This window comes from Diabrotica virgifera, chromosome 6 (assembly GCF_917563875.1).
Source record: "Diabrotica virgifera virgifera chromosome 6, PGI_DIABVI_V3a".
Lineage (NCBI taxonomy): Eukaryota > Metazoa > Arthropoda > Insecta > Coleoptera > Chrysomelidae > Diabrotica > Diabrotica virgifera.
In genome coordinates this window covers 86,839,918-86,866,282 of record NC_065448.1, presented here as the reverse complement: position 1 = coordinate 86,866,282, position 26,365 = coordinate 86,839,918, and the positions used below count along the sequence as shown (strand labels likewise).

At 32.8% G+C, this 26,365-nt stretch overlaps 1 protein-coding gene across 1 annotated transcript in view; it reads right to left on the bottom strand.

Moving 5' to 3' along the window:
• The window catches only part of LOC114332091 (putative inorganic phosphate cotransporter), a 147,504-nt gene that overhangs the window by 76,923 nt on the left and 44,216 nt on the right, over positions 1-26,365 (bottom strand). The window contains exon 2 of the mRNA XM_028281800.2: positions 3,742-3,884. Within this exon, the coding sequence (XP_028137601.1) occupies positions 3,742-3,884 (143 nt within the window). The remainder of the gene's footprint in view (positions 1-3,741; positions 3,885-26,365) is intronic.

Sequence of the window (26,365 nt, the reverse complement as noted above, 5' to 3'; positions counted from 1 at the left end):
CGACTAATACCATACTGTCGGTGTGCGCATGCGCGCAGATCAATATAAATTCACCCTCAATCTCAATCGTGCCTAAAGAAGTATAACTTCAAAAATAATACAATAGTTATTATTTATAAATGATCCACCATATGACATAGCATAAGGAACGAGCGAGATATAAGATTAAGATAAATGCACAAGTAGAAAAAAAAATTGTATAATGTACAATACCAATAAAGATGTTGATTGTGCGCAAGATATAGCTGCATCCCCAATGACTAAATTCAGGGAGTGGCATCCATATGGCATAAAAAAACACGACGATATTCTTTGCAAACACGAGCTTGTACACCTTAATTTTTTTCATTCATGTTAGAGTCACTGTCATATCCTTGACATTACAATCATCTAAATTCAATTAAAAATCATACATTAATTTTTATTACTTATCTCATATTTATAATGAGTAGTACTATGATTCGATACTTAGAACAAAACTATGGGAAGCAATGGAAGACATTGAAGTTCCACGAATATTTAAGAGCAGTAAAAGCAGTCTACAAGAATAACAAACTAGCTATCAAAATGGATAATACAATATGCAGTCCATTTAAAACAATACAGTTAAAACTTCTTAAATCCTGGGTGTTTCTAAATAAATGCGACGAAATTTAAGGGCTATATGAAAAAATAATCTATAAACTTATGTCCGCAAATGCTTCGTTTCCGAGATAAAATCGGTTGAGATATGCAAATAAAATTTGATGTGCTTTAAGAGGTAATTATTGAGCATTTTTTGACATAAAATTAAGAATTTTATATGTACCATTGGCGCGAATACGGGCAATGGTCTGCATTTTTTAAAGAAAAAAAAGTACGCCACTGAGATATTTCAAATAAAAAATCATTTTGGATTATCTCGTTCATTTTGTACTACAAAAATCTATCTTTCCTTTTCTTTATGCAACGCGCCGTTTTTATGCAAAAAATAAAACATCCTAACCCTTACAAAGAATTCGAAATGAGTTTCTATACATAATATATTGATATGAAAAAGAGCTTGTCATCTCTAATTCATTCCTACCCAGTTTATTGGCAGAAAAAATTGTTAAATGAAAAAATAAATCACTTTTCAATGAAAGAATAGGTAAATTTAGTTACTAACAGGGATTACAATAATGATTTTAAAAAATCACTTCAAATGTTCAAAATTCCCGTCGTTTACCTCCTGACAATGTGCAATTTAATATTATCCTACCATAAATTTTATTTTTTTTATTGCGTGGATTGCTACTTACCGAAATTTATATGACGTAAAAATAAACAAAATAATTACCTAATTAATACAACAATACCACAAATTCTCAATATCTAACAAATAATCTTTCTTTATTTCACTTTAATAATTATTACACACCAACGGACACGCGCCAATCTTGCCAAAGTTTACAGAACAGAAAGACACCATTATTTAACCTTAACCATTGAGGCGTATTATAGACGAAGCAACGAAGCATTAAACCTGGGAAATTTGTGCAGTAAGATGAATCGTCATGCAACTTTTTGCATTCGATTCGTGAGAATGTCAGGCAAGTTTGTGAACTAAATTGATCTCTGGCAAAAAAATTTGTGCATGAGAAAAAACATCTTTAAAGTGCATCTCGAAGAGGTGAAAAATAAAAAATTTAGGACTCAGGAAATATTGACGGAAATGAGTTCAATTTTTATACTTGGGGGTTTTAGAGGTCACTGAACACGAATTTCATGACGGCGATAGTCCCGAGTTACCTGGTGCCCAGGGTGGAACTCGTCGCCTGGGACGACCGAATAATTCGCGGACGATCGAATAATTCGCGAAATGAAGATTGGATCGAAAAATTAAAAAATACGTGTTCAATATTTTTCAAAAATCTATCGAATGACACTAAACACGACCACCCCACTCCACCCCCTGGAGGTGGGGTGGGGTAACTTTAAAATCTTCAATAGAAACCCCATTTGTTATTGCAGATTTGGATTGCTTACGTAAAAGTAAGCAACTCATATTCGAGACATTTTTTAGAATTGTGAATAGATGGCGCTATAATCGGAAAAAACGATTTTTTCGTGATACCATAGGTAAATTATAGAAACGGTCTAATATCTCGAGAAATACATTTCAAAATAAAAAACCAAAAAATACGTCTTTATATTTCTAAGAACCTACCGAATAACATAAAATACGACCCTTCTTTCCACCCCCCGGAGGTGGGGTGGGGTGTAACTTTAAAATGTTAGATAGGAGCTCTCATTTTTTTATTGCAGATTTAGATTCCTTACGTAAAAATAAGTAACTTTTATTCGAGACAGTTTTTCGAATTATGGATAGATGGCGCTATAATCGGAAAAATACTATTTATTAGCGCCATCTATTAACAACTCTAAAAAATGTTTCGAATAAATATTACTTATTTTTTCATAAGGAATACAAATCTGCAATAAAACATGGGGATTCCGATTTAAGATTTTAAAGTTGACCCCCACCCCTCCTCCAGGAGGTGGAGTGGAGAGTCGTGTTTGATGTTATTCGATAGGTTCTTGAAAATATCAATTACGTAGTTTTTGGTCTTTTATTTGGAAGTGTATTTTTCGAGATATTAGACCGTTTCTATAATTTACCTATGTTATCACGATAAATCGTTTTTTCCGATTATAGCGCCATCGATCCACAATTCGAAAAAATTGCTCGAATAAAAGTTGTTTATTTTTACGTAAGCAATCCAAATCTGTAATAACGTTTTCGTTTAAGATTTTAAAGTTACCCCCACGCCACCTCCAGATGATGGAGTGGGGGGTCGTCTTTCAATCTTCATTTCGCGAATTATTCGATCGTCCCGCGAATTATTCGATCGTCCAAAGCGACGAGCTCCACCCTGGGCACCAGGTACTTCGGAGAACATCGCCGTCATGAAATTTGTGTTCACTGACCTCCAAAACTCCCATATATAAAAATTGAACTCATTTCCATCAATATTTCCTGAGTTCTAAATTTTTCATTTTCCATCTCTTCGAGATGCACATTGAAAATGCATCTTCTTATGCACAAAATTTTTTGCCGGAGATCAATTTAGTTCACAAGATTGCCTGACACTCTCTCGAATTGAATGCAAAAAGTTGCATGACGATTCATCTTACTGCACAAAATTCCTAGGTTTTTGGGTTTTTAGTGCTTCGTTGCTTCGTCTAGTATATAACATCCCTGACATAATATACAAGCGCCAGTATTATGTATAATATCCCTGACTATTCATAAAGATCTTTGTCAATTTTTTTAAGTATGTATATACATTGTTATCATAAGTGATACTTACGTGACAAAAATGTCCTTTTAAAAACTGATCAAACTTTTTAAATCGTAAAAAACATTTTAGTCTGCATTAATATTGTATGGGTGATAAAAATTCTTAGGTTGCATTACATTGATCAAAGAATTTTTGTTTTTGTCTATCAATCCTTTTTTGAGTTATTGATTCTGATTATTTCTTATTATTAAAATTATTATTCAATAATGTCTTAGGAATATTGCTCAAAGTTGTAAAAAAATATTGAATGTAAAAAATATATTATTTTTATATCGGTACCCCTTAAAATTCGGCGTCCCGGGCGGTCGTCCGGCTCGCCCGCCCCTTTGTCCGGCGCTGGGTATATAGAATCGCTTGGAAACATTTTAAGTTATAATATTTAAGATTATTTATATTTACATATTTGTTTAAAACTTACTGGAACGCTTGGATTTGGCGAGGCTTCTGGATCATTCATCGCTACTATTGCAACTGAAAGCTGAACCCTCATTGCGATGGCAACTGCTGCGAGACTAAATAATAAAAAAATTTGTCGATGTCTCTCGCCAAATCGAGGAAGACCTAAAATATAAACAGGGTATAAACAATAACCGAAACATTTAATATACAAACCAAAATAGAACAACCTTAGAGAGACTTTAAAAGTCTTTTACAAAACCCAATTTATTTGAAAAGTAAAAGAACATATTTATTTTTTTAATAATTATTATTATTTTGCACATGAAGTGTACATACTTTCTTAAGAGCACACAGTAGCGATCAACAGGTAGCAACAAACGCGGTCCAAGATTGCGAAATTTCTGCGAACTTTCAAAAGTGAGGCAACAGTGCCTCGGCGTGATACACATAGGCGCGAAATGTTGCCAAGTCAGTGACGTTCGATTTCTTGTTATAAAGAAATCAATTTTTAGTAGTTCCAATGTGACACAAAATCTAGGCACGGGATAAAAAAGTTTATTTCAAGAACGTGTATTTTTTTGTCTTTCTTAATGGCGGTACCAGCTCCTTTTTTCAATATTTTATTTAGTTATAGCGTAATTTCCACATACTAACATATTTCGGAAATTGGGCTCAGTACCGCCATTCTATATTATATTACGAATATGTGTGCCAAATATCTCGACAAAATATTCAAAATTAGAGCCGCAAACTTGGAACGCGTTTGTTGCTACCTGTTGATCGCTACTGTTTGCTCTTAAGTTGTTAATTGCAAGCAAATCCTTGATTATCTACCAAAGTTGAGGCACAAGCCCGGACTGGGGCAGCGGCCCACCGCCCACGGGTGATATAGTATGACAAGATAATGACAACTAAGGAAGCGTTTAATTTGTCAAACTTTAACGGAGCCTGCGGTAAAATACCGGTACAAAGTTGTATTAATAGCCAAAAAATGAAAGTCTACTGATAGCGGTGCGGAGGTGTAATTTGGAATACAACTTCTGATTATTTTCTCCTTATAAAGCATACTATACTAAATTTACAATCAAGATGCAGTAGAAATAAACAAACCAAGATACGTTAAATGCTACTAGGAGCACTCCCGAATCATAATTTACAATGTAATATACATTGTAAATCCAATACAATATTATTCATTGTAAAGTGAAACAATAACAATTGCAAGGTTTACTCGACGGAAAATTGACAACACCGCCTTCTTTATCGCATAAGAATAGTGGGACCAGAACTAAATTAAATTCACTGAATTTACTTAAAATTAAATTTACTGAAAAGGATATATTAATTTGAAAAATCTGGTTGAAGCTTATAGCTAAGCTGACAGAAGTTTTTTTGCAAAAAATGAATGAACTGAAACTTAGAATACCTTTGGACGATATAGGAGGACAAGGGTATGATAATGGGGCAAACATGAAAGGGAAGAACTTTTTGTCCCATGTTCTAGCCATTCACTCAACTAACTCAACGTGAACGATGCTGGTATAGCCTCACAGTTTGCAGTTTCTTTCTTTTCCTTAGTCACAAAAATTTACAACTTTTTTCACCACCTATTCATCGTTAAGCTATCCTAAAATATATAGTGTTGTAGAATTGTTTTTTTTAAGAAATTCAAAAAAATTAAATTTATATCAAAGACCATAAGACCATAGTTTTTCATCACCCTGTATATGACCAAAATTGTATAGAATTTAATTTTGCTATTAAACAAGTGTTTCGGAAAAATGAAAACGATAAGTGATAATGATTCGACGAAATGGACGGGACATTAACAAACAATTCGGTGATTAGAAAGTGGACAGAGCGTTGACGGGGACAATAACGTTTTTAAGATCTTTCCGGGAAGGTTTTTAATTTGGTAAACAAATTGTATTAGTTTTTAAGTGTAAAAGTAGAAAGCAGAAAAGAACTAATTATGATATTTCTTGAAATTTGACTAATTGGAAAAGTTATGTGGAAGAATATTTGGTTTATTAAGAAATGAATGGTTTGAGAGAGGTTGTTGTTGATTGGACGGAAAATATTAGGAGAAGGGATAATGAATGTTGGAGTCTGAATTTGAGAGAGAAATAAGGCACTGGTCTGTGGTTTGATAGCAAAGAAGAAGAAATTGACAGTTGGCGACAGTTTGAACAAAAATTTTTAAACTATTTCTGGGGAAAAGTCCAACAAATGAAAATCAACAAAGAATTACAAAATGGGAAATACAATGATCGGATGGGTATCTCGGAAAAAACATACGCATTACAAATATACAATAATGCAAAACCTTTACAATATAATTATTCGTCAGAACAATTAGTCGAACTGATTGCAAGACATTTCGAAGAAACGTTAGAAGACCATATCACATTGCAAAATTACAAAAACATAGATAGTTTGTGCCAATTCCTACAAATAAGAGAATCACGTCAAAGAGAAAGAAAATCAAGAAGATCGCAAGAAGATTACAGAACCCGAGAAACACAGGATTACAGAGATAGAAGACAAAATAATAGGAGGGACTATACAAGACGAAATTTTAATCCCAGGAGGGAAAAAGAAAATAGAGACAATGGAAGAGGAAATTATGAAAAAAGAAATAGGCAATGGAATGAGGACAGAAATCGAGATAACCAGAATAGAAACACCTCACGCACAAATCAAGAAAACAGAAATAATGGTAGACAAAATTAACAGGGATATCGAGAAAACCGAAACAGATCCGACAGACCAAGAGAATATAGAAGAGAGGTAAATAATACCCAGACAGAAGAATATGACGAAGAGAGACACTACGACGAAAATACAAACAACGAGGAGCAAACGGCGTCTTTTCACGAAGGCGCTCACTAGAAACAAAGAACCAAACAGGAATTTTTTTTGTCGCTCGAAGGAATTTATAAAACTGGCAGGAAACAATGAAAAAAGAAATGGGATAAATTTAAAATTTGTGGATGGCTTTATCCACGAGAAACCAATTAAAATTATGATAGATACTGGCTCGGAAATAACACTGGTCAATAGAAAATTAATAGAAGAAGTCAATTTAACAAATTTAATTTACAAAATATCTAGGGTGAACTTAGTGGGCGCAAATAAGCGGACATTGGCAACAATAAATGAAGGCATACGAATAAAGGTACGATTAGGTAAGAGATTTTATGCACTACAATTTGTAATAATGCCAAATATGTCGCATGACATGATCGTCGGAGTAGACGAATTGACAGAAAAACATGTAGTAATTGATTTCAAAAATAACAAGATGAAAATCACAGGGGAAGATGAAGAAGAACAGGAAAGTTTGAAAAACGACAAGGAACATGAGAAACAGAAAATGTACGAATCAGATAAAGAACAAACAGTGGAGATGAATTTAGCAACGAAACAAGGACAAGGCAAAAAAAAAGAAAAGGCGACAGAAGAAATGAAACCTGGGATTCGTCAAAAGAAGATGATGAGCCCAGAAGAAGAGAAAATGGGACTAACAAAAGAAAATGAAAACTGGGATTTCTCAAAATATGATATGAGCTCAGAAGAAAAAGAAGTGAGATTAATAGACGAAAATAATACATTTGAAACAGTGGTATTTGAAGAAGAGGGATGTGACAACGAGAATACAGAATATACGATAAACATGTGTAAAGAAATTGAGGAAAAAGAAAGAGAAATTATCTGCGGGGAAGGAAAGGGAAAAGAGATGAGGGTGATTTTAAGAGACTATGAAAATTTAATAAATGAAGAAAATAGAGTTGCAAAAAAGTACAAACATTCAATCGAGGTGAAAAACTTGGAAAACTTTCGATCGAAAACATATCCGATTCCATATAAGTATCGACAACAGGTGAAAGAAGAGATTAATAAGATGTTGGATGATCAAATTATCGAGAGATGTGACTCACCTTATATCAATCCAATCGTGATAGTAAAGAAAAGCAGTGGAGAATTGAGGCTATGCTTGGATGCCAGAAATATCAACCAACACACTGTATCACAATATGAATCACTTTTAAACATCGAGGCCATTTTTGGAAGAATTAGGGGTTCACACATATTTTCGAAAATTGATTTAAAGCATAGTTTTTGGTTGATACCTTTAGCTGAAAAATGTAGAAATTACACAGCATTTTCCATCGATGGTATTGTATACCAATTTAAGGTAGTGCCTTCTGGATTGCAAAGTGCGTGTGCAGCATTGGTCAGAGCACTACACACCATCCTAAACCGCCATGAAAATTTCATAGTCCACTACATAGATGATTTATTGATTTTTTCACAAGATAAACAGAGCCATTTAAAACATATAAAAATAATTCTGGAGGAATTGGATACAGCAGGCTTGAACATCGAAAAATGTCAATTTTTCCAAAGGGAAGTGATATGCAGTCGGAAAAATGAAAGAATACCCATGAACGAACATATAAAACACGCTGTATTTTCCTGTCGCCGTGTCATAAAGAAAATTGCCCAGCGCAAGTAGATGTAATAATAATTATTACATGTACTTGCGCCGGCCAATTTTTTGTGTAACACGGTGACAGAAAAATACAGCGTGTTTTATATGTTCGCTCATGGGTATTCTTTCATTTTTCCTACTGTATTTGGATTTTAAGTTGGACACAAAAGGAGTTAGTTTAGCCGAAGACAGAATCAAACTCATTGACGAATACCTAAGACCAACAAATCTTAAAACATTGAGGGGTTTTCTCGGTACGATCAATTATTTTAAAAAATTAATTCCCGATTTAAGTCAAAAGGAAATACCTTTAATAAAATTGCTAAAGAGAGGGATAAAATAGAATTGGAAAGAGGAACAGGAGAAGGCTTTTCAAAGTCTCAAAGATGAATTTTCAAAAGGAACGAAAATATATCATCCCATGTATAATCTACCATTCATACTTCGAACAGATGCGTCCATCCAAAAGTTTGCAGTAGTATTATCTCAAGTACAAGACGAACAAGAAGTGCCAATATGTTTTATCTCTAGGATGACAAAAACACATGAACGAAAATATAGTGTGGCAGAACTAGAGTTTGCCAGCGTACTATTCTGTGTGAACAAATTAAGGTTTTATCTGCTAGGGGCGAAATTCACAATCGAGATGGATCATGCAGCGTTGGTCCACATCATGAACAGAGCCGGCCCGTGGGTAATATTTCACCCGTGCGAATTTCACTATTGTGGCGCCCCCCCCCCCCCCCGGTGTGGGGCAACTGGTTTTGAAAAGTTCAACTTTATAGGAAAATCATAGTAGTAAAAGTCATTTATAGTAAAAGGAAAGTAGTATACAACATGTTTTATTTAAACTTAAGTTAATAAGTTATACAATTAGATTTTATTTAAAAAAGTCATCCAAAAGTTACAAAAGTATGGCAATGAGCCATGACATGATACATCTTGTGTTTTTGTGTTATAGGCCAAGTTGAACAAAGTTAACTTTCCGAGATTTTCTCTGGGCAAACTCATTTACAATTGCATTAACATCAATATTCTCAAGCACTGCAAACTCAATTGACATCAAAGCTAGTCATACCAATCTGTCTTGCGACATTGAAAACCTCAGATAATTTTTTACAGATAATTTAAACTTGGAGAAACTTCTTTCTTCACTCGCGACAGACACTGGGAGATTAGGAAAGTTCTCCACAAATTCGTTGTCTGCTAAGTAGCTCAACATGTCAACTGGGCCTTTGATTTTGCCTTTGTCTTCTTTTTCGACATTCTGAATCATGAAGTTTCAATTCAGAATATAGCTGAAGACCATCAATGTCACTGTGCTGGCCATCAGTGAGAGCAATGTGTAGGTCATTGCAGCATTTTAATAAAGTTTTGTCATCACTTGTGGTGTTTGAATGTAGAAACCCACCCAAATAGTTGGTGGTAGTTTTGAAGCTGCTCAAATCTGTCGCCTAGAGAAGATCCAAGACCGCGTAGAAGAATTTAGTTTTGAACACGATCTCAGGATCAAGAACTGTTTCATCACTTGATTCATAAGAAAACACTTTCTTCTTTTTTCTCGGCCGCAGTTCACTTTCTTTAGGGAATGCTGGGTCAACTTCAATCATTTCGCCCACTTCCCTGCAATCGACTAATATTCTGTTGAATCCTGCATCACTACTTGTTTCTTGAAAAAATTGCTTCGTTAAAGAAATCAAAGCAAGAGAGTTTGCTATGTTCATGTCAACCTCTTGAAGTTTCTTGCTTATGAGGTCTGAATTGTCAACTACAACTGACGATGTACTTGCACTAGCACAATCAATGACATTTGTTGTACTCGTAAAACTGGAACTTGGTTTATTAATAAAACAAATTTTTTTTCAACAAAACAGTCCGCTTCTTATTTTCTATAATTTGCTCTTTTTTTCTTTTCCTATAAAAGGCATCCGAAGGCTTTTCTTGTCGGCCATTGTTTACAGTCACTCCAATCCAAACGAGGCACAAGGCTAAAATGAAAACTCACGTACTTGGCGGCAGTTCTGTCTAGCGGCTGACCCACTACTTTGTCCGTTGTGCCGTGTAATTTGGGTTGCCTATATGAACTTGAATCGGCGAAATGGGCATATAAATACGTCCATCAAGTTAGCAGAACAAAGTCAGCAGAACGCAGTTATTCTTATACCATAATGAACCCGGGAGTAGTCGCGCTCACTTCTGTAACGTCGATAGTCGCGTGTGAGATTCTATCTCAAAATACGAATTTAAAACAAATTTTATTTTGTATCATTTTTATCTACTTTTTATATTAAAAATATATATTTCTAACAATTTTATTAAAAAAACCTGTGTTAACGGCCACCTGCCAACATCGGCCACCTGTCCTAACGGCCAGTTTAAAATTCCCCAACCAATTATATGTATACTACAAAAACTGGCAATACCGTCCACCTTTCTATATCGGCCAACAGTTCTTTCATTTTTAGTGGCCGTAACTAACAAATTTTACTGTACAGTAAAACCTGTGTTAACGGCCACTTGCCAACATCGGCCACCTGCCCTAACGGCCAGTTTAAAAATTTCCCAAGCCAATTATATGTAGACTACAAAAACTGGCAATAGCGGCCACCTTTCTATATCGGCCAATAGTTCTTTCATTTTTAGTAGCCGTTACTGACAGGTGTTACTGTATTACGAAAAAGGATGAAATGTGAAATTCTATCTAACGGCGCGACTACTCGCGGGTTAAAGCTAATTGGCTCTCCCCAAAGCCATAAATTCCACAAAAAGAAGAAGAAGAAAAAAAAATTCCTACGCATTACTACACCCTTCCTCGAGGCACTTACAAAATTTTTTAAAATTGCAAAAATTTTCGTCAAGTTATCGCGAAAAAGTATAAAAATTGAGATTCTATCTCACCGCGCGACTACTCGCGGGTTAAGTGTAAATTAAATGCTAATTTATTGTTCCAAGAAAAAATTTATTGCTCTTCTTCTTTCAAAGTTATCGCATGTTCTGCTAACTTGATAATCAAGCTAGCAGAACAATTGTTCAAAAATTGATAAATCATTTATAATTTAATGCCAAAGTATTCTCTGAATTAAATGCCAATTTAATGTTCCAAGAAAAAATTTATTACTCTTCTTCTTTCAAAGTTATCGCATGTTCTGCTATCTTGATAATCAAGCTAGCAGAACATTATTTCAAAAATTTGATAAATCATTTATAATTGAATGCCAAAGTATTCTCTGAATTAAATGCTAATTTAATGTTCCAAGAAAAAATTTATTGCTCTTCTTCTTTCAAAGTTATCGCATGTTCTGCTAACTTGATAAACAAGCTAGCAGAACAGAAGTTCAAAAATTTGATAAATCATTTATAATTGAATGCCAAAGTATTCTCTGAATTAAATGCTAATTTAATGTTCCAAAAAAAAAGTTATTGCTCTTCTTCTTTTAAAGTTATCGCATGTTCTGCTAACTTGATAATCAAGCTAGCAGAACAGTAGTTCAAAAATTTGAGAGATTATTTAAAATTGAATGCCAAAGTATTCTCCGAATTAAATGCTAATTTAATTTTCCAAGAAAAAATTTATTACTCTTCTTCTTTCAAAGTTATCGCATGTTCTGCTAACTTGATAATCCAGCTAGCAGAACAGTAGTTCAAAAATTTTATAAATCATTTATAATTTAATGCCAAAGTATTATCTGAATTAAATGCTAATTTAATGTTCAAAGATTTGGCGAATAGATTAGTGTCCGGAGTTATATAAACCCAAACAAAACAAACAATGTTCAAAGAAAAAATTTATTGCTCTTCTTCTTCTTTAAAAGTTATCGCATGTTCTGCTAGCTTGATTATCAAGTTAGCAGAACATACTATAACTTTTAAAGAAGCAGAGAAATAACTTTTTTCTTGAAACATTAAATTTGCATTTAATTCAGATAATACTTTAGCATTCAATTAAAAATTTTATTTATCAATTTTTGAACTACTGTACTGCTAGCTTGATTATCAAGTTAGCAGAACATGCGATAACTTTGAAAGAAGAAGAGCAATAAATTTTTTCTTGGAACATTAAATTAGCATTTAATTCAGAGAATACTTTGGGATTCAATTATAAAAATTTATCAAATTTTTGAACTATTGTTCTGCTAGCTTGATTATCAAGTTAGCAGAACATGCGATAACTTTGAAAGAAGAAGAGCAATAAATTTTTTCTTGGAACATTAAATTAGCATTTAATTCAGAGAATACTTTGGCATTCAATTATAAATGATTTATCAATTTTTGAACTGTTCTGCTAGCTTGATTATCAAGTTAGCAGAACATGCGATAACTTTTAAAAGAAAAGAGCAATAAATTTTTTCTTGGAACATTAAATTTGCATTTAATTTACACTTAATTATGGTATAAGAATAACTGTGTTCTGCTGACTTTGTTCTGCTAACTTGATGGACGTCATATAAATAATACCAGCAGTATTCCACCACACATACAATTATGTCTTTTTGTCTATAATAAAATTAAAACTTACTAAGGTTTTCTGAAATATTACTAATTCATCATAAATGAATGAATAATTGACTTAAAAAATTGACATAATTTAAATAATTTATGGCTTTTTAATTTTTTTGGGAGGGGAAAATTCGCCCCACACCCTTGGCGCCCTGTGCGGGCGCACGGCCCTCGGGCCGGGTCTGATCATGAAGAACCGATTGGTGAATAACCGAATACACAGAGGCATCTTCATCTTGTTATTACAGGAATACGATTTTGAGTTCCGATATATCAAGGGGAAAGATAACATCATAGCCGACGCTCTAACACGAGATGAAGACACCGGGAAAAAGGAAGCAATCACGTTACACGTGGGATTAAATATTTTAACCCAAGAAGAAGGTGTGTTTTCTTTAAATGAAATACGAATGAATCAAGAAGAACTGGACGAGAGAGAAAAATGAAGAGCAGAGAGGGAAAACGACCTATTTTTCAAGACAATAGACGGGAAGGAACTTTATTTGGTGAAGCAAACATTGGCAGAGAAAATTATAAAAAAAATTACATGAGGAAAACGGACATATCGACAGCAGGAAAGTTTGGCTGGTTTTTCGAGAAAACTATATATGCCGACAGGGCTACCGCATTGCCAAGGAGGTTACGCAGAAATGTGAGACGTGTCAAAGATACAAAAGTAGAAACTTCAAAAATGAAAACATCACAAAAAATATTATATCCCATGGAAAATTGGAGATTGTAGCAATCGATATGTTAAGTGATCTAATCATGACGACCCAAAGGAATAAACATGTTTTGGCGATAGTGGATGTTTTTTCAAAATATGTAAAGTTATACAGTTGCCGCACCACAAAAGGAGATGAAATAATGAGAAAGATGGACAATTTTATCGCTACAGTAGGAACACCAAGAAAAATTCTCCTGGACAATGCAACGTATTTCCGAAACGATCGTTCCAAAGGACAGCTGCGAGAAAGAGGAATTGAGACAAAATTTGTTAGCATCAGACACCCTCAGAGCAATGCTTCTGAACGCTTTATGCAGGAAGTGACAAAATTTCTCCGTATTGCGACGAATGGACAACATCGACGATGGGATGGGAAAATTGCGGAAATCGAAAAGTACCTAAACACCATCCCAAGTACAGTAACCAAAAAGACACCGGAATACATAATGAAAGGTGTCATGCCGAGGAGACCATGGGAAGATCCAGAGCCAAGAATATACCAACAGGTGGTGGAAACGGTACAGAGGAGGCTGCGACGAAGCAATGAGAAATATGTTCGAAGACAAAATCAAAATGGAAGAAGGAGACCAGTAACGTTCCAGAGGGGCGAAAAGGTGCTTGTAAGGGCCTTAAGAGTGTCAAATCTCACTAGCGATATTTGTGCGAAGTTAATGCCTGTTTTCGAGGGTCCTTACATAGTAGATAACGAAAATGGGGTAAATAGCTATGTTTTGAAACATATTGATTCGGAAAAGATCAGAGGAATTTATAATATTCACGATCTGTACAAATATCATGAGTAAAGGAAGGAATGGTACATAGTAAATAGTTAAGGTAGGAAATAGGAAATAAATTAGTATAATGAAGTAGGTATACCGGAAAATGGTTTTGCCTCGAGAAAATCGTTTGCAGATGCAAAGAATTTTATCGAATTCAAAAGGCGGGGATTTTGTTGTAGAATTGTTTTTTTAAGAAATTCAAAAAAATTAAATTTTTATCAAAGACCATAAGACCATAATTTTCATCACCCTGTATATGACCAAAATTGTATAGAATTTAATTTTGCTATTAAACAAGTGTTTCGGAAAAATGAAAACGATTAGTGATAATGATTCGACGAAATGGACGGGAGATTAACAAACAATTCGGTGATTAGAAAGTGGAAAGAGCGTTGACGGGAACAATAACGGTTTTAAGATCTTTCCGGGAAGGTTTTTAATTTGGTAAACAAATTGTATTAGTTTTTAGATGTAAAAGTAGAAAGTAAAAAATAACTAATTATGATATTTCTTGAAATTTGACAAATTGGAAAAGGTATGTGGAAGAATATTTGGTTTATTAAGAAATAAATGGTTTGAGAGAGGTTGTTGTTGATTGGACGGAAAATATTAGGAGAAGGGATAATGAATGTTGGAGTCTGAATTTGAGAGAGAAATAAGGCACTGTGTAATGAACATCGAGAGAAGGCAGTCGAGTTTTTATAAAGTGAGTAATCAGTGTAGAGTGGAGCGATCAGCCTTTGCGATCAGAATCAAGTTGAAACCAAATTGTCGACCGGTTGAAGAGTTAATTTTCCTGGTCCGAGGAAGATTCCTTTGTTTTGTCTAGAACGAGTAGCTGATTATTATTCTGTTGTGCACAAGATATCGAGCAAGGAAAACTGAGTAATAGAATTCGAGCAAGTCCTGTGTGTTTTTCTTGGAAGCCGTTTTGACGAGAGGGACTTTTTCGCAACATCCAGAGAGTACGTGTTGGGAGAATCAAGGACGGTGCAATCCAGAAAACGAGGGAGTGAAGAAACAAAAGGTTAGTTAAATCATTAGTCGGAATGGAGAAAAGTTGTTTATATCAAAACCCTATTTGTTTATTTGTTTATTGAACATTTTTTTACGCAGTTAGTCATTTCAAATTTGAGAAATTAATTCAAAAGAAGAAAAGTAAATTCATTCAATTTAGTATGAGTAAATAAGAAATTAATTAAATAATTTTTTTTTTGTCAAAACAAGGAGATATCTGAGTTAGAGTTTAATTTATTAAGTTAGAGATTGTTGCAACAAAGTTAAATTTTAGTATTTTTTTAACCATATGTACACGGCTTATTTGATAAAAACAATAGATTACTTTTATATGATTTTGGATGTTTTTAATTTCCATGTTTCCACCCTGAAAGAAGTAAGCAACTAGAAATACTAGAAGCCACAGATCACAGGTATTGTATCAAATACAAAATTAGCCCTGACAATAAAATTGATTGGAAAATTTAATTTGAATTCAGTTGTGTCTTTACATAGGCAGTAAATAAAATAATTGAATAATCAATTAAATTAAGAATTCGCTAATCAATCTAAATAAATAGATAAAGTAGAGCATAACAATAGATGGGAACTAGATGAGAATTGATGAGATAAATATGGCATGACATTTTATTTCACATCAACGTAGGCAGCAAATCACTGCAAACTGCAGAGTATTGATATTAATTTAATTGTATCAAGCTGTCAGTTTATTAGAAAAAACAGAAATCCATTTTAAGTCTCTCAGAAGTGATTTAAAATTCCAGGACTATTTGACACACGCAAAAGAGTTCATTCAACGTTAGAAATTGAGAACCCGAAAATCAAAGGCACACTAACATCAAGAAAGAGGAAAGTGAAAAGACAATTCGGCTATGAGGCTGAAGATGAAAGAATGGACCTAGATCCAGAGACACGATATATATGTTGGCTTCTATTTGTGATAGATTTCAGCAAATTAAGAGCCGTGGTGAAATTTTTGAGTTTTTGTACGACATAAACCAAATTAAGCAAATGACTGCCAAATAGTGATTTATCAGATAAATGTTTTAAGCTATATGATGCTTTTGATGGGTCAAAAGATCTAAATTATGCTAATCTAAAAGATGCACTCAAAGTACTTTTCACGATTGTGAAGCACAAGAGTACACCTCTAGAGACACTGAAAATGATTAGAGAGTATGATTTTGATTTCGCCTCCAACGTTAGTGTTGCTTGGAGGATTTTTTTAACCCTACCAATGACAGTGGCCTCTAGAGAGGGAAGCTTTTCAAAGCTAAAATTAATAAAAATTTACTTAAGATCAACTATGTCCCCAGGACCGTTTGAGTGCACTAGCGACAATCTCTATTGAACACGAAATAGCGGAGTCCCTGGATCTTTTAGAATTATTAAAGAGTAAAAAACTTTCTCGTGCCAAGATAAAAATAGTAGTACTTACTTAAAAAAGTAAGTGTTTAATTATGGATATGCATAGTGAGTTTTTGGATATTAAAGCATGTTTTAATATAATAATAGTAATGTTGTAAAATTTCATGAAATATTGCAAATACAGTAGAGCGTCGATTATCCGAACTAATTGGGGGACATGGGCGTTCCGAAAACCGATTTGTTCGGATAATCGAACTATATTGAGATTGTCATACATATTTATCCACAAGTGAATAAAAACCATATTTATATAACTGTATATTTGTTTATACCTTGATAATGACAAATAGCAATTAAATAAGAAGTGCAGTCTTTGCAACAACATATTTTTGGACACACAATTGAAGAAAATTGAAGATATTTTAAGCGTTAATTACTAACGCTTGCTCAGTACTTCGGATAACCGGTCGTTCGGTTGATCGACGTTCGGATAATCGACGCTCTACTGTATATATACAGGGTGTAACGAAAATACAGGTCATAAATTAAATCACGTATTCTGAGACCAAAAATAGTTCGAATGATCCTAACTTACCTTAGTACAAATATGCACATAAAAAAGTTACAGCCCTTTGAAGTTACAAAATGAAAATCGATTTTTTTCAAATGTATTGAAATTAGAGATTTTTTATTGAAAATGGACATGTGGCATTCTTATGGCAGAAACATCTTAAATTAGAATTATAGTGAAATTTGTGCACCTCATAAAATTTGTATGGGGGTTTTGTTCCCTTAAACCCCCCCAAACTTTTGTGTACGTTTCAATTAAATTATTATTGTGGTACCATTAGTTAAATTCAATATTTCTAAAAATATTTTGCCTCTAAGTATTTTTTCGATAAGGCAGTTTTTATCGAGTTGCGGCTTCTTTTTTAATATGTTTACATAACAATTTTATGGGGGTTTTGTTCCTTTAGACCCTCCAAATGTTTGTGTATGTTCCAATTAAACTATTACTGCGGTACCATTAGTTAAACACAGTGTTTTTAAAACTTTTTTGCCTCTTTGTATTTTTTCGATAAGGCGCCTTTTATCGAGATGTGGTTTCTTTTTTAATATGGTTCAAAATATACCTAAAAATGTAAATCATAAATAAATTTTCATATTATTACCAAGTCTCCATAATCGTACTTAACCCTATACAAATTTAATATGTGGTGGATTTGACAAATTATATTCAAAATATCTCGATAAAAACTGACTTTTTGAAAAAGTACTACGAGGCAAAAAAGGTTTTAAAACATTGTGTTTAATTAACGGTACTACAATAATAATTAAATTGGAACGTACACAAAAGTTTGGGGGGTTTAAAGGAACAAAACCCCCATAAAATTTTTATGGGGTGTCCAAATTTCACTATAATTTTATCTTAAGATACTACTACCATAAGAATGCCACATGTCTATTTTAAATAAAAGAATCGTTTTCGATATATTGGAAAAAATCGATTTTCATTTTGTAACTTCAAAGGGCTGTAACTTTTTTTATGTGCACATTTGTACTAAGGTAAGTTAGGTTCAATCGAACTATTTTTGGTCCTAGAATATGTGATTAAGTTTATGACCTGTATTTTTGTTACACCCTGTATTTTTAAGAGTGTATCAAGAGTGTTTAAGGTGGTGAGTCATAGGTCTACCAAAGGGGGGTGCGGCGCGGTCGCCGTTCTTGCCTAGGGCGGCAAAATCCCTACGGCCGGGCCTCTACGTTGCCTTTAACTATCATCCGTTCCATTCCTTCTCTACGTCTAGTTATATGACCAAAATATCTCAGTATATTTTGTTTGATAATTGTGTTGAGTCTAATGTTAAGTTATGTTAAGTTATGCTAGTACATATTGAATTTTTTGTGCTGTGTGGTCAATGGTATGCGCAACATTCTGGTAGACTCACATTTCAAATTGGTTAACGCTTCGAATCGGCTTTTTTGACGGTCCAAGTTTCTGAAACGTAGATGGCGATAAGAAATATTAATGCTCGAACAAGGCGTAATTTTGTGTTTTTTTTTTTGTAATGTCTGTGTTTTGTGAGTTTGGATGTTGCCGATGAATGAAGAAGAACTTCATTTGATGCATTTTGATTTTTTGATATATTTTTTGTATTCACATTTACAGCTGGTTCCTAAAAAAACTGATACGACCCTTAAAGCGTATTTTGTAGAAAATTGAGCAGTGTATATTGAAGGATAAATATTTATTATTTACATACTGTCACTGTCACTGCCAAATCTTAAAATTTGCCAGAGAGCTTATTCTGTTCAACTCATACGAACTGTCAGTATTGACAGTTTGTACCCAGTTATCTTTTAATTTGGTTACAACTCTTGCTTTAATATATTGTTGAGTTAAGTCGTTTGTTTTATTCCAATAATAATAAAAATAATAACAACAACCCTATTGGGACCGTGCAAGTTCGGCAAAGCGACCTCTATTTCTACGCTCTGTACTTTTATTCGCACTTTTAATTATATTGGCCAATTATATTAGTCCTGGTTGCTAGATAATTGTCAAGACCATAGTCCAAAAAAATAATAAGAAGAAAAAATAAGATGCAGGTTATGTTTAGCAAACGTAAACAATTGTATGTAGTAAATAAAATCAGTTATTAAAATGCAGTACTGCAAGCAAAATACAATTAATTAAATTTACCTTTATATAATAATTGCATATCATATCAATATTGTGGAGCAATATATAATTTATCTGCGTCAATGACAGAAGGTATGAAATATACGTCAATTTGACAATTTCAATTGACAATATGAATTATTTAAGATAGTTGCAATATTTCTCCGCGACTCGCGCACGGTCGTTTCTCGTATCCCCTCCAAGTACTTGCACACCGCGAATAGCAAGGATCATTACTGGCCATTCAGGATCAGGTTATACCAGCCAGAAATTACCTGAAATATATCGCCAAAGACCCTCAGGTTCAAAACGACAAATGTCGATATAGATGTCAAGCCCAAGAAACCATCCAACATATTACAGGGGGCTGCCAGACATTTGCTGCAACTGAATACAAGGAACGGCATGACTCAGTAGGAAAGATCCTTCATCAAATGATAGCTATAGAACTGGGACTTCTGCAAACGGACCATCTCCCATACTATCAATACGTTCCTGAGAGTATGCTTGAGAATGACAACTATAAGCTATACTGGGACCGCACTGTGCTCACAGACCAAACAATGACACATAATAGATCAGATCTCGTATTAGTCAATAAATTAACGAGACAAACCATACTCATTGATGTGGCGATTCCTAACAACAATAACCTACGTACTAAATTTACTGAAAGATCACCAAGTACAGAGATCTACAAATTCAAATACGGAGACAATGGAGGATGCAAAGTACCCAGAAAGTACCGATTATTATGTGTACTACTGGAGTCATTTCGAAGACCCTCCTCAAAAGCATAAAAAAGCTGGGTCTCAATGAACATCTTTATAAGACCATGCAGAAAACTGTACTACTCGCGACGGCCAGAAGTGACGAAAATTTTTCGGAGATACACCTGCATTCCAAGTCACCTAGGGCTCGATAACATGGAAGGAGTCCCACCAGAGCTCAATCCTTTTGATACCGTAGGTTTCTGGGATGAGTCAGTTATCCCCGTAGATGTAGTGTGAGGCGTATGGCTAAACAACAACCCTATTTTATGTAAAGACTATCATTTAAATAATCTTTATAAAATGCAGGAATTCAAAATAATATCAAAATTTAGACCTTAATAATTATTACAATTTATGAATTGAGGAGTCCGGCAGTAAAAAATGGTAAGGGGCCGTAAAGAAGTTTTGAGTTTTGAAGTGTTGAATTTTGAAAAAAATATCCTTATATTTTTATTACAGTATGAAGCATGTTGAAACTAGCTGAATATGTTGTTAATACGTAGGCAAAATATGGAAAACCAAATAATTTATTTTAATGATTAATTAGAAAAGTATGAAAATATGAACTACAACTTAACATTGTTTACCTAAAATATTTGAAATAGTTTAACGTAACGTGTTAAGTGGTGTTGACTTAACATAATTTGGTAGGTAGTAGGTACTAGGAATTCATTTTAAATTTAGATACCATTTGTGGTAAACAACTGGAATCAATTCCCCAAATGATTTTACAGCTTTCAGGTTTTTTAAAACGTTTAAATAGAAATAAAAATATAGTGCAGGAGAGAATTTATTTTCAAGTTTGCAAGTAAAAAATGTTAAGTTTTTATGCAAAGTAAACGTGGATGTAAACAATGTTACAAGTACATCCCTTACCATTTTTTTCTTGCGAACACTTCTAAGAATATAAAGAAATTGTCTTCTTTATAGAAACTTCACCAAGCTCTAACTTCACTAAATACTTGAAATTCAGGATCTTTATCTGAGTTGCAGTTGCAATCATCGTAGCTCTCAGAATTGTCACTGTTAACATCAAAAAAGCCATTTAGATTTGAACAACCTGCATTGTCATAGACACATAATATTATTTTCATGCTTATGCATGTCGCTTACCAAATTCCTAAGAAATTAATCTAGCTCCATCTATTATTAGGAGGATCAACTAAGTAAAATTTTGTGCTTTGCCATATCCCTTGCCATCTTTTACGTGCTATTTCGCGAAAAATTAAAATTTGTCCCTTACCATTGTTTACTACCGAGCCCCTCAATTAACATAATATGTAATCAGTTGTTTGTTGTTTGTTTATTTTATTATTTGTCTGTCATAGTAAATAAAATATATGTAATGTCAGATCAATCAAATACACTGCTCAACATGATCAAATCTTACTAAGAGTCGTATCAATTTTTTTATGAACCAGCTGTACCTTACAAATAGGCAATTTTCTATAGTATAGTAAAACTTTTTTACTTTAGCTTCCTTATTATAAATTAAACACGTTAGTTGCGAATTTAAAACAAATCCCAGATTTTACCTAACTGTCTCAGAATATCTTTTTTTATATACAGTGCTAGTCAAAAGTCCGTACCCCCCCTCGTATCTTTTGAAAGGTTGTAGCTCTAATAGTGAAATTTGGAGGGAGGAAATAAACGGACGTAAGCTTCTTAACTAGTCATGACAGATGACGTAACATTGACAGATGACTTTACAGCGCCACTGTGACAGATAATTTTAAATGGGACCTTATGGCAAGTGATACCTCGTTTGAAAGGTATTGAAAATACCTATTCAGTCATACTAATTTTGTTTGAGTTTAAGCTAATTTTTATGAATAAATGAAATAAATATAAAATTGTAGTTTCGCATTTAATTAAAAAAATTCAAAATTCCGCCTATGATTACTTGTCAAAAAGGTTGACTTTGACGTAAAAACTACTAGAGAATTGAAATACGTCATCTTTTTGACAAAAAAAAAACATAGGCGGACATTTGAATTTTTATTAATTAAATGCGAAAGTACAATATTATATTTATTTAATTTTTTCACCAAAATCAAAATCAACTTAAACCCAAAAAAATTAGTATAACTAAATAGGTATTTTGAATACCTTTCAAATGAGGTATCACAAAAAAATTAGTATAACTAAATAGGTATTTTGAATACCTTTCAAATGAGGTATCATTTGCCATAAATTCCCATTTAAAATTATCGGTCACAGTGGCTTTGTAACGTCATCTGTCACTATTACGTCACCTGTCATGAGTAGTTAAGAAGCTTACGTCCGTTTATTTGCTCCCTCCAAATTTCAGTATTATGGATATAACCGTTCAAAAGATACGAGGGGGGTACGGACTTTTGACTAGCACTGTATATGTAAAATTTGTCCACTTTTCAAATATGGAAAAATATTTGGTCTACAAGTAATTATTTAAAAGTTAATTCAATTTATTATAAGTGAAAAGTAACGGTTAATTTGCGAAACGGTTTTTGGTGCAAACATTGATTTTTCTACCTTTTTTGGTGTCTATGCAAAATAAAGCGCTTACTTTTCAAACGGTATCAGTAGAATTACCATATCGTCATTGTTTTGTGTCATGTTATTACATAAAAATTACATCTAAAGTAAACAAAAGTTAAAGATAAACATTAAATAACTTTTAAGGTAATTAATGGATCGATATAAATTTTTTTAGGATTTATTAAGCACAAAAAGATCCCACTTGACAATAATCAAAAAAAGTGTAAGTACTTAAATTTTTACAAAATTTAAAATAAAGAGAAATCACATTTTTCACAGTATACCTACTCTTAATAATTAAAAAAGCACGCCGAGTTTTTTGCAGAAAACGAAAAGGTTTTCTTAGTACCTACGGATATTAGTGGGAAATTTTCAACTCGCAATTTTTACAGAATGGATCGATTTGCTTGAAAATTTTAGAGTAAGTAGTGGATAGTCCAAGGATAAAAATCTGTATGATGCCCAAAGGCGCTTTTACCGTGGGGGTGGTTGCCACGGGATGGTCTCGGGGGTGGAATTTTTTTATTATATTTTGACCGCAAAATTTGATAAAAACATTCATTCTAAGCAAAAAACGTTCTCTACATTTTTTGATAAAATTAATAGTTTTCGATATATTTGCTGTCGAAAGTGTTAATTTTATATCTAAAAAAAATATGAAAAATAATTTTTTAAGAAACACTTTTCTTTAGTTACGAGTGCCTAAAATTAAAAATCATATAAAAAATCAACTAAAAAGCAAAAAATAAAAAAAATTGAAAAAATCTAACACATTCGTTAAAGAAAAGCGTGGTGCGTCTTCATCGAATAAACGGTTTTCGTCCCACGCTTTTCTTTAACGAATGTGTTAGATTTTTTTAAATTTTTTTATTTTTTGCTTTTTAGTTGATTTTTTATATTATTTTTAATTTTAGGCACTCGTAACTAAAGAAAAGCGTTTCTTAAAAAAATTTTTTCATATTTTTTTATTTTTTACTTTTTAGTCTTTTCAAATATTAAAATATATTGTCATGTTTATTAAAATATGTATAAAACATGATGTAGGTACAAACATGAAAAGTAGTCGGAATCGGCAAAAAATTTGAAACTTTATTGCATAACGTAAACAATTAACGTAAAAAGTGAAATTATGTATGGTTCATATAATTAGCTACAATCTGTAAGAGTTTCAATTATCTTCATTGTAAAAAACAAGAGATTTTAATCATTTTCCATTAAAATCGTTTTTTTATTTAGACAAATAATAAACATAAACAATTTTTTTATTGACTATTCGTATATTGTTTCCGCGAATGCATTATTGCAAATTTTTAGTCATTTGCATTGAACAAAAGGCAGTCAAATTAACGTCCAAAGATTTAACTCAAACGATTGAATTAAAGAAAAGCGTTTAATTAATACGCCAAAACGAATGCGTTAATGTTAATTGTAGCACAAAACCTCTCTACCGGTGGTTTTTCTAAGACTACGATAAAAGGATTTTTTTTAATTCGAGGTTTGGTAAGTTTTGTTTCGTATCATATTAAAATTTGACACGAATAATAGGGGAGCAAAATATGCTAAATTTGCAGTCACTCGAGAGATATGGAGACCTATTGAGTTGTGATTATTAGGTCCTAAAACCAAAAAAAGACCATTTTAGTGGAAACTTTCCACTTTTTAATTTAATTTTCCATTTCCAACAATCGTTTTTTTCCGATTATAGCGCCATCTATCGATAGCTCGAAAAAATGTCTCGAATAAAAGTTGCCTAATTTTACGTAAAGAATCCAAATCTGCAATAAAAATTTGGGGCTTCCATTTAAGATTTTAAAGTAACCTCCAACCCCACCTCCGTGAGAGGTCATGTTTGATACCATTCGATAGATTTTTCAAAAAAATGATGAAATTGTATTTTGCAGTTTTTCGATCTGATGTTTATTATGCGAAATATCGAGGGTTTGAATTTAAAATTTTAAATTTACCCCCCAACCCTCTCCGTGGGGTCATGTTTGGTACCATTCAATCGATTTTTGAAAAATATTGAAGACGTATTTTTTAGTTTTTCGATCTGACATTCATTTCGCGAAATATTCGCTTTTTTGAGAAAATTTTTGATTCACGCATTTCTTTACGCCCCGCTGAAATCGTCAGATTTTTTAAATATACACTGTTTTGCATGTACTTAACTTACCTTATCTTAATCTGACAATTTCAAGTATTTTTAAGGATAGATTTTTTTTCGGGCCCCCCATAACGAACTTCTCTGTGTTAAGAGCCAATATATGGCAGAGGTACATCTGCATGGTACGAGGTTTCTCCCCATATGATAATCCCACGCGCTCAAGTAACTGCAAAAATCCCCGCTTGGGCTCCCCTACTAGAGTTGCACAAGTTTGACTTGAATGTTTGAACTTGACTTGAGTTTGACTTAATTTCAAGTCAAACTCAAGTCAATCCTTCCGACAAATATTTCAAGTCAAGTCAAACTGGTCAATCGTACAGGTTTGAAAATTCAAACTGTTTGTCAAACCAGTTTGAAAAAGAATTTATTTTGTGGATATACTTATTTGTTGAAATAGACATGTTAGTTGCCAATTAAGATAAAGAATTTAATAATACAATGAGTGCCATATAAAAGTAACTTGATACAGGGGCGATTATAGTCAAAATAGGGTCATAAATTTCTTGAAAATGATTCCTGTTCGCTTAGAATTGCTTGTTGGCAAGTTTCGTTTTATCGATACCACTTTTTGAGTGTTATTACTAGATTAAAACAAAGACTTTATTGGATGATTTTTTTATCATAACAAAAGCGTAATTTAATCTACTTTTAGGGGAGTGCAATTAGAACGAAAATATGCATTGTTTCGGAAAAATTCAAACAAGCTCATATTTTTCTAAAACTTTATTTGTTAGTTTATATACATGTTAAACTAAAAAGTTCTACTCGCAGATTTGGCCGCTAATTGTTTATTGATTGTTTAAACAATAACAATTGTTTTGTATAAATAATTTTAAAAATATCGTTAAATTCATCATTTTACTTTGATCAAATATGTTTCTATTTTGTTTTTGATTATGCTGAATCCGAATATGGCATTGTAATTTGAAAATTCGTATACAGAAGCTCTTATACAGTGTATATAGCTAGGAACCACATGGAAAACTTTTTTATTATAAATTTAGCGAAAAAAAGTTATTCTTAATAAAATGCTCTGGATAGTCAAAATCTAAAACTCAACCATCCGATATCAAATTGTATCAATTTTGTACGAGTTATGTCAAAAATATAAATTTCGTTAAAGACTAAAGTAGCTTTATATTCCAGAATATCAAAAAATGCTATAATTAAAAGTTGCTTGAAATTAGAAACTATGTCTAAATATACAATTACATCATTCTAATAAAAAAAATAAATTATTTCTCAAATTACGGATACTCATCATCATTTTATTACAATTATGATAACTATTTTATTATCAGTTTTACGAAAAAAAGTTATTTTTCATAAAATGCTCTCCCTGGTCTAAAATCTAAGAGACACAACCATCGGATATCAAACTTTTTTAATTTTATAAGAGGCATGTAAAAAATATAAATTTTTTTAAGGTTAGTGCCTTTATTATTCACAATATTTTATTTAGAAGGATGTAATTGAACACTAAAACAAATATTTTTTAATTCCAAACAACTTTTTTTAATAACAATTTTCGATATTGTGAAATGTAAAGGTGCTTTACTCTTGAGTGAAATTCATATTTTTTGACATACCTCGTATAACATTAACTAAATTTGATATTTG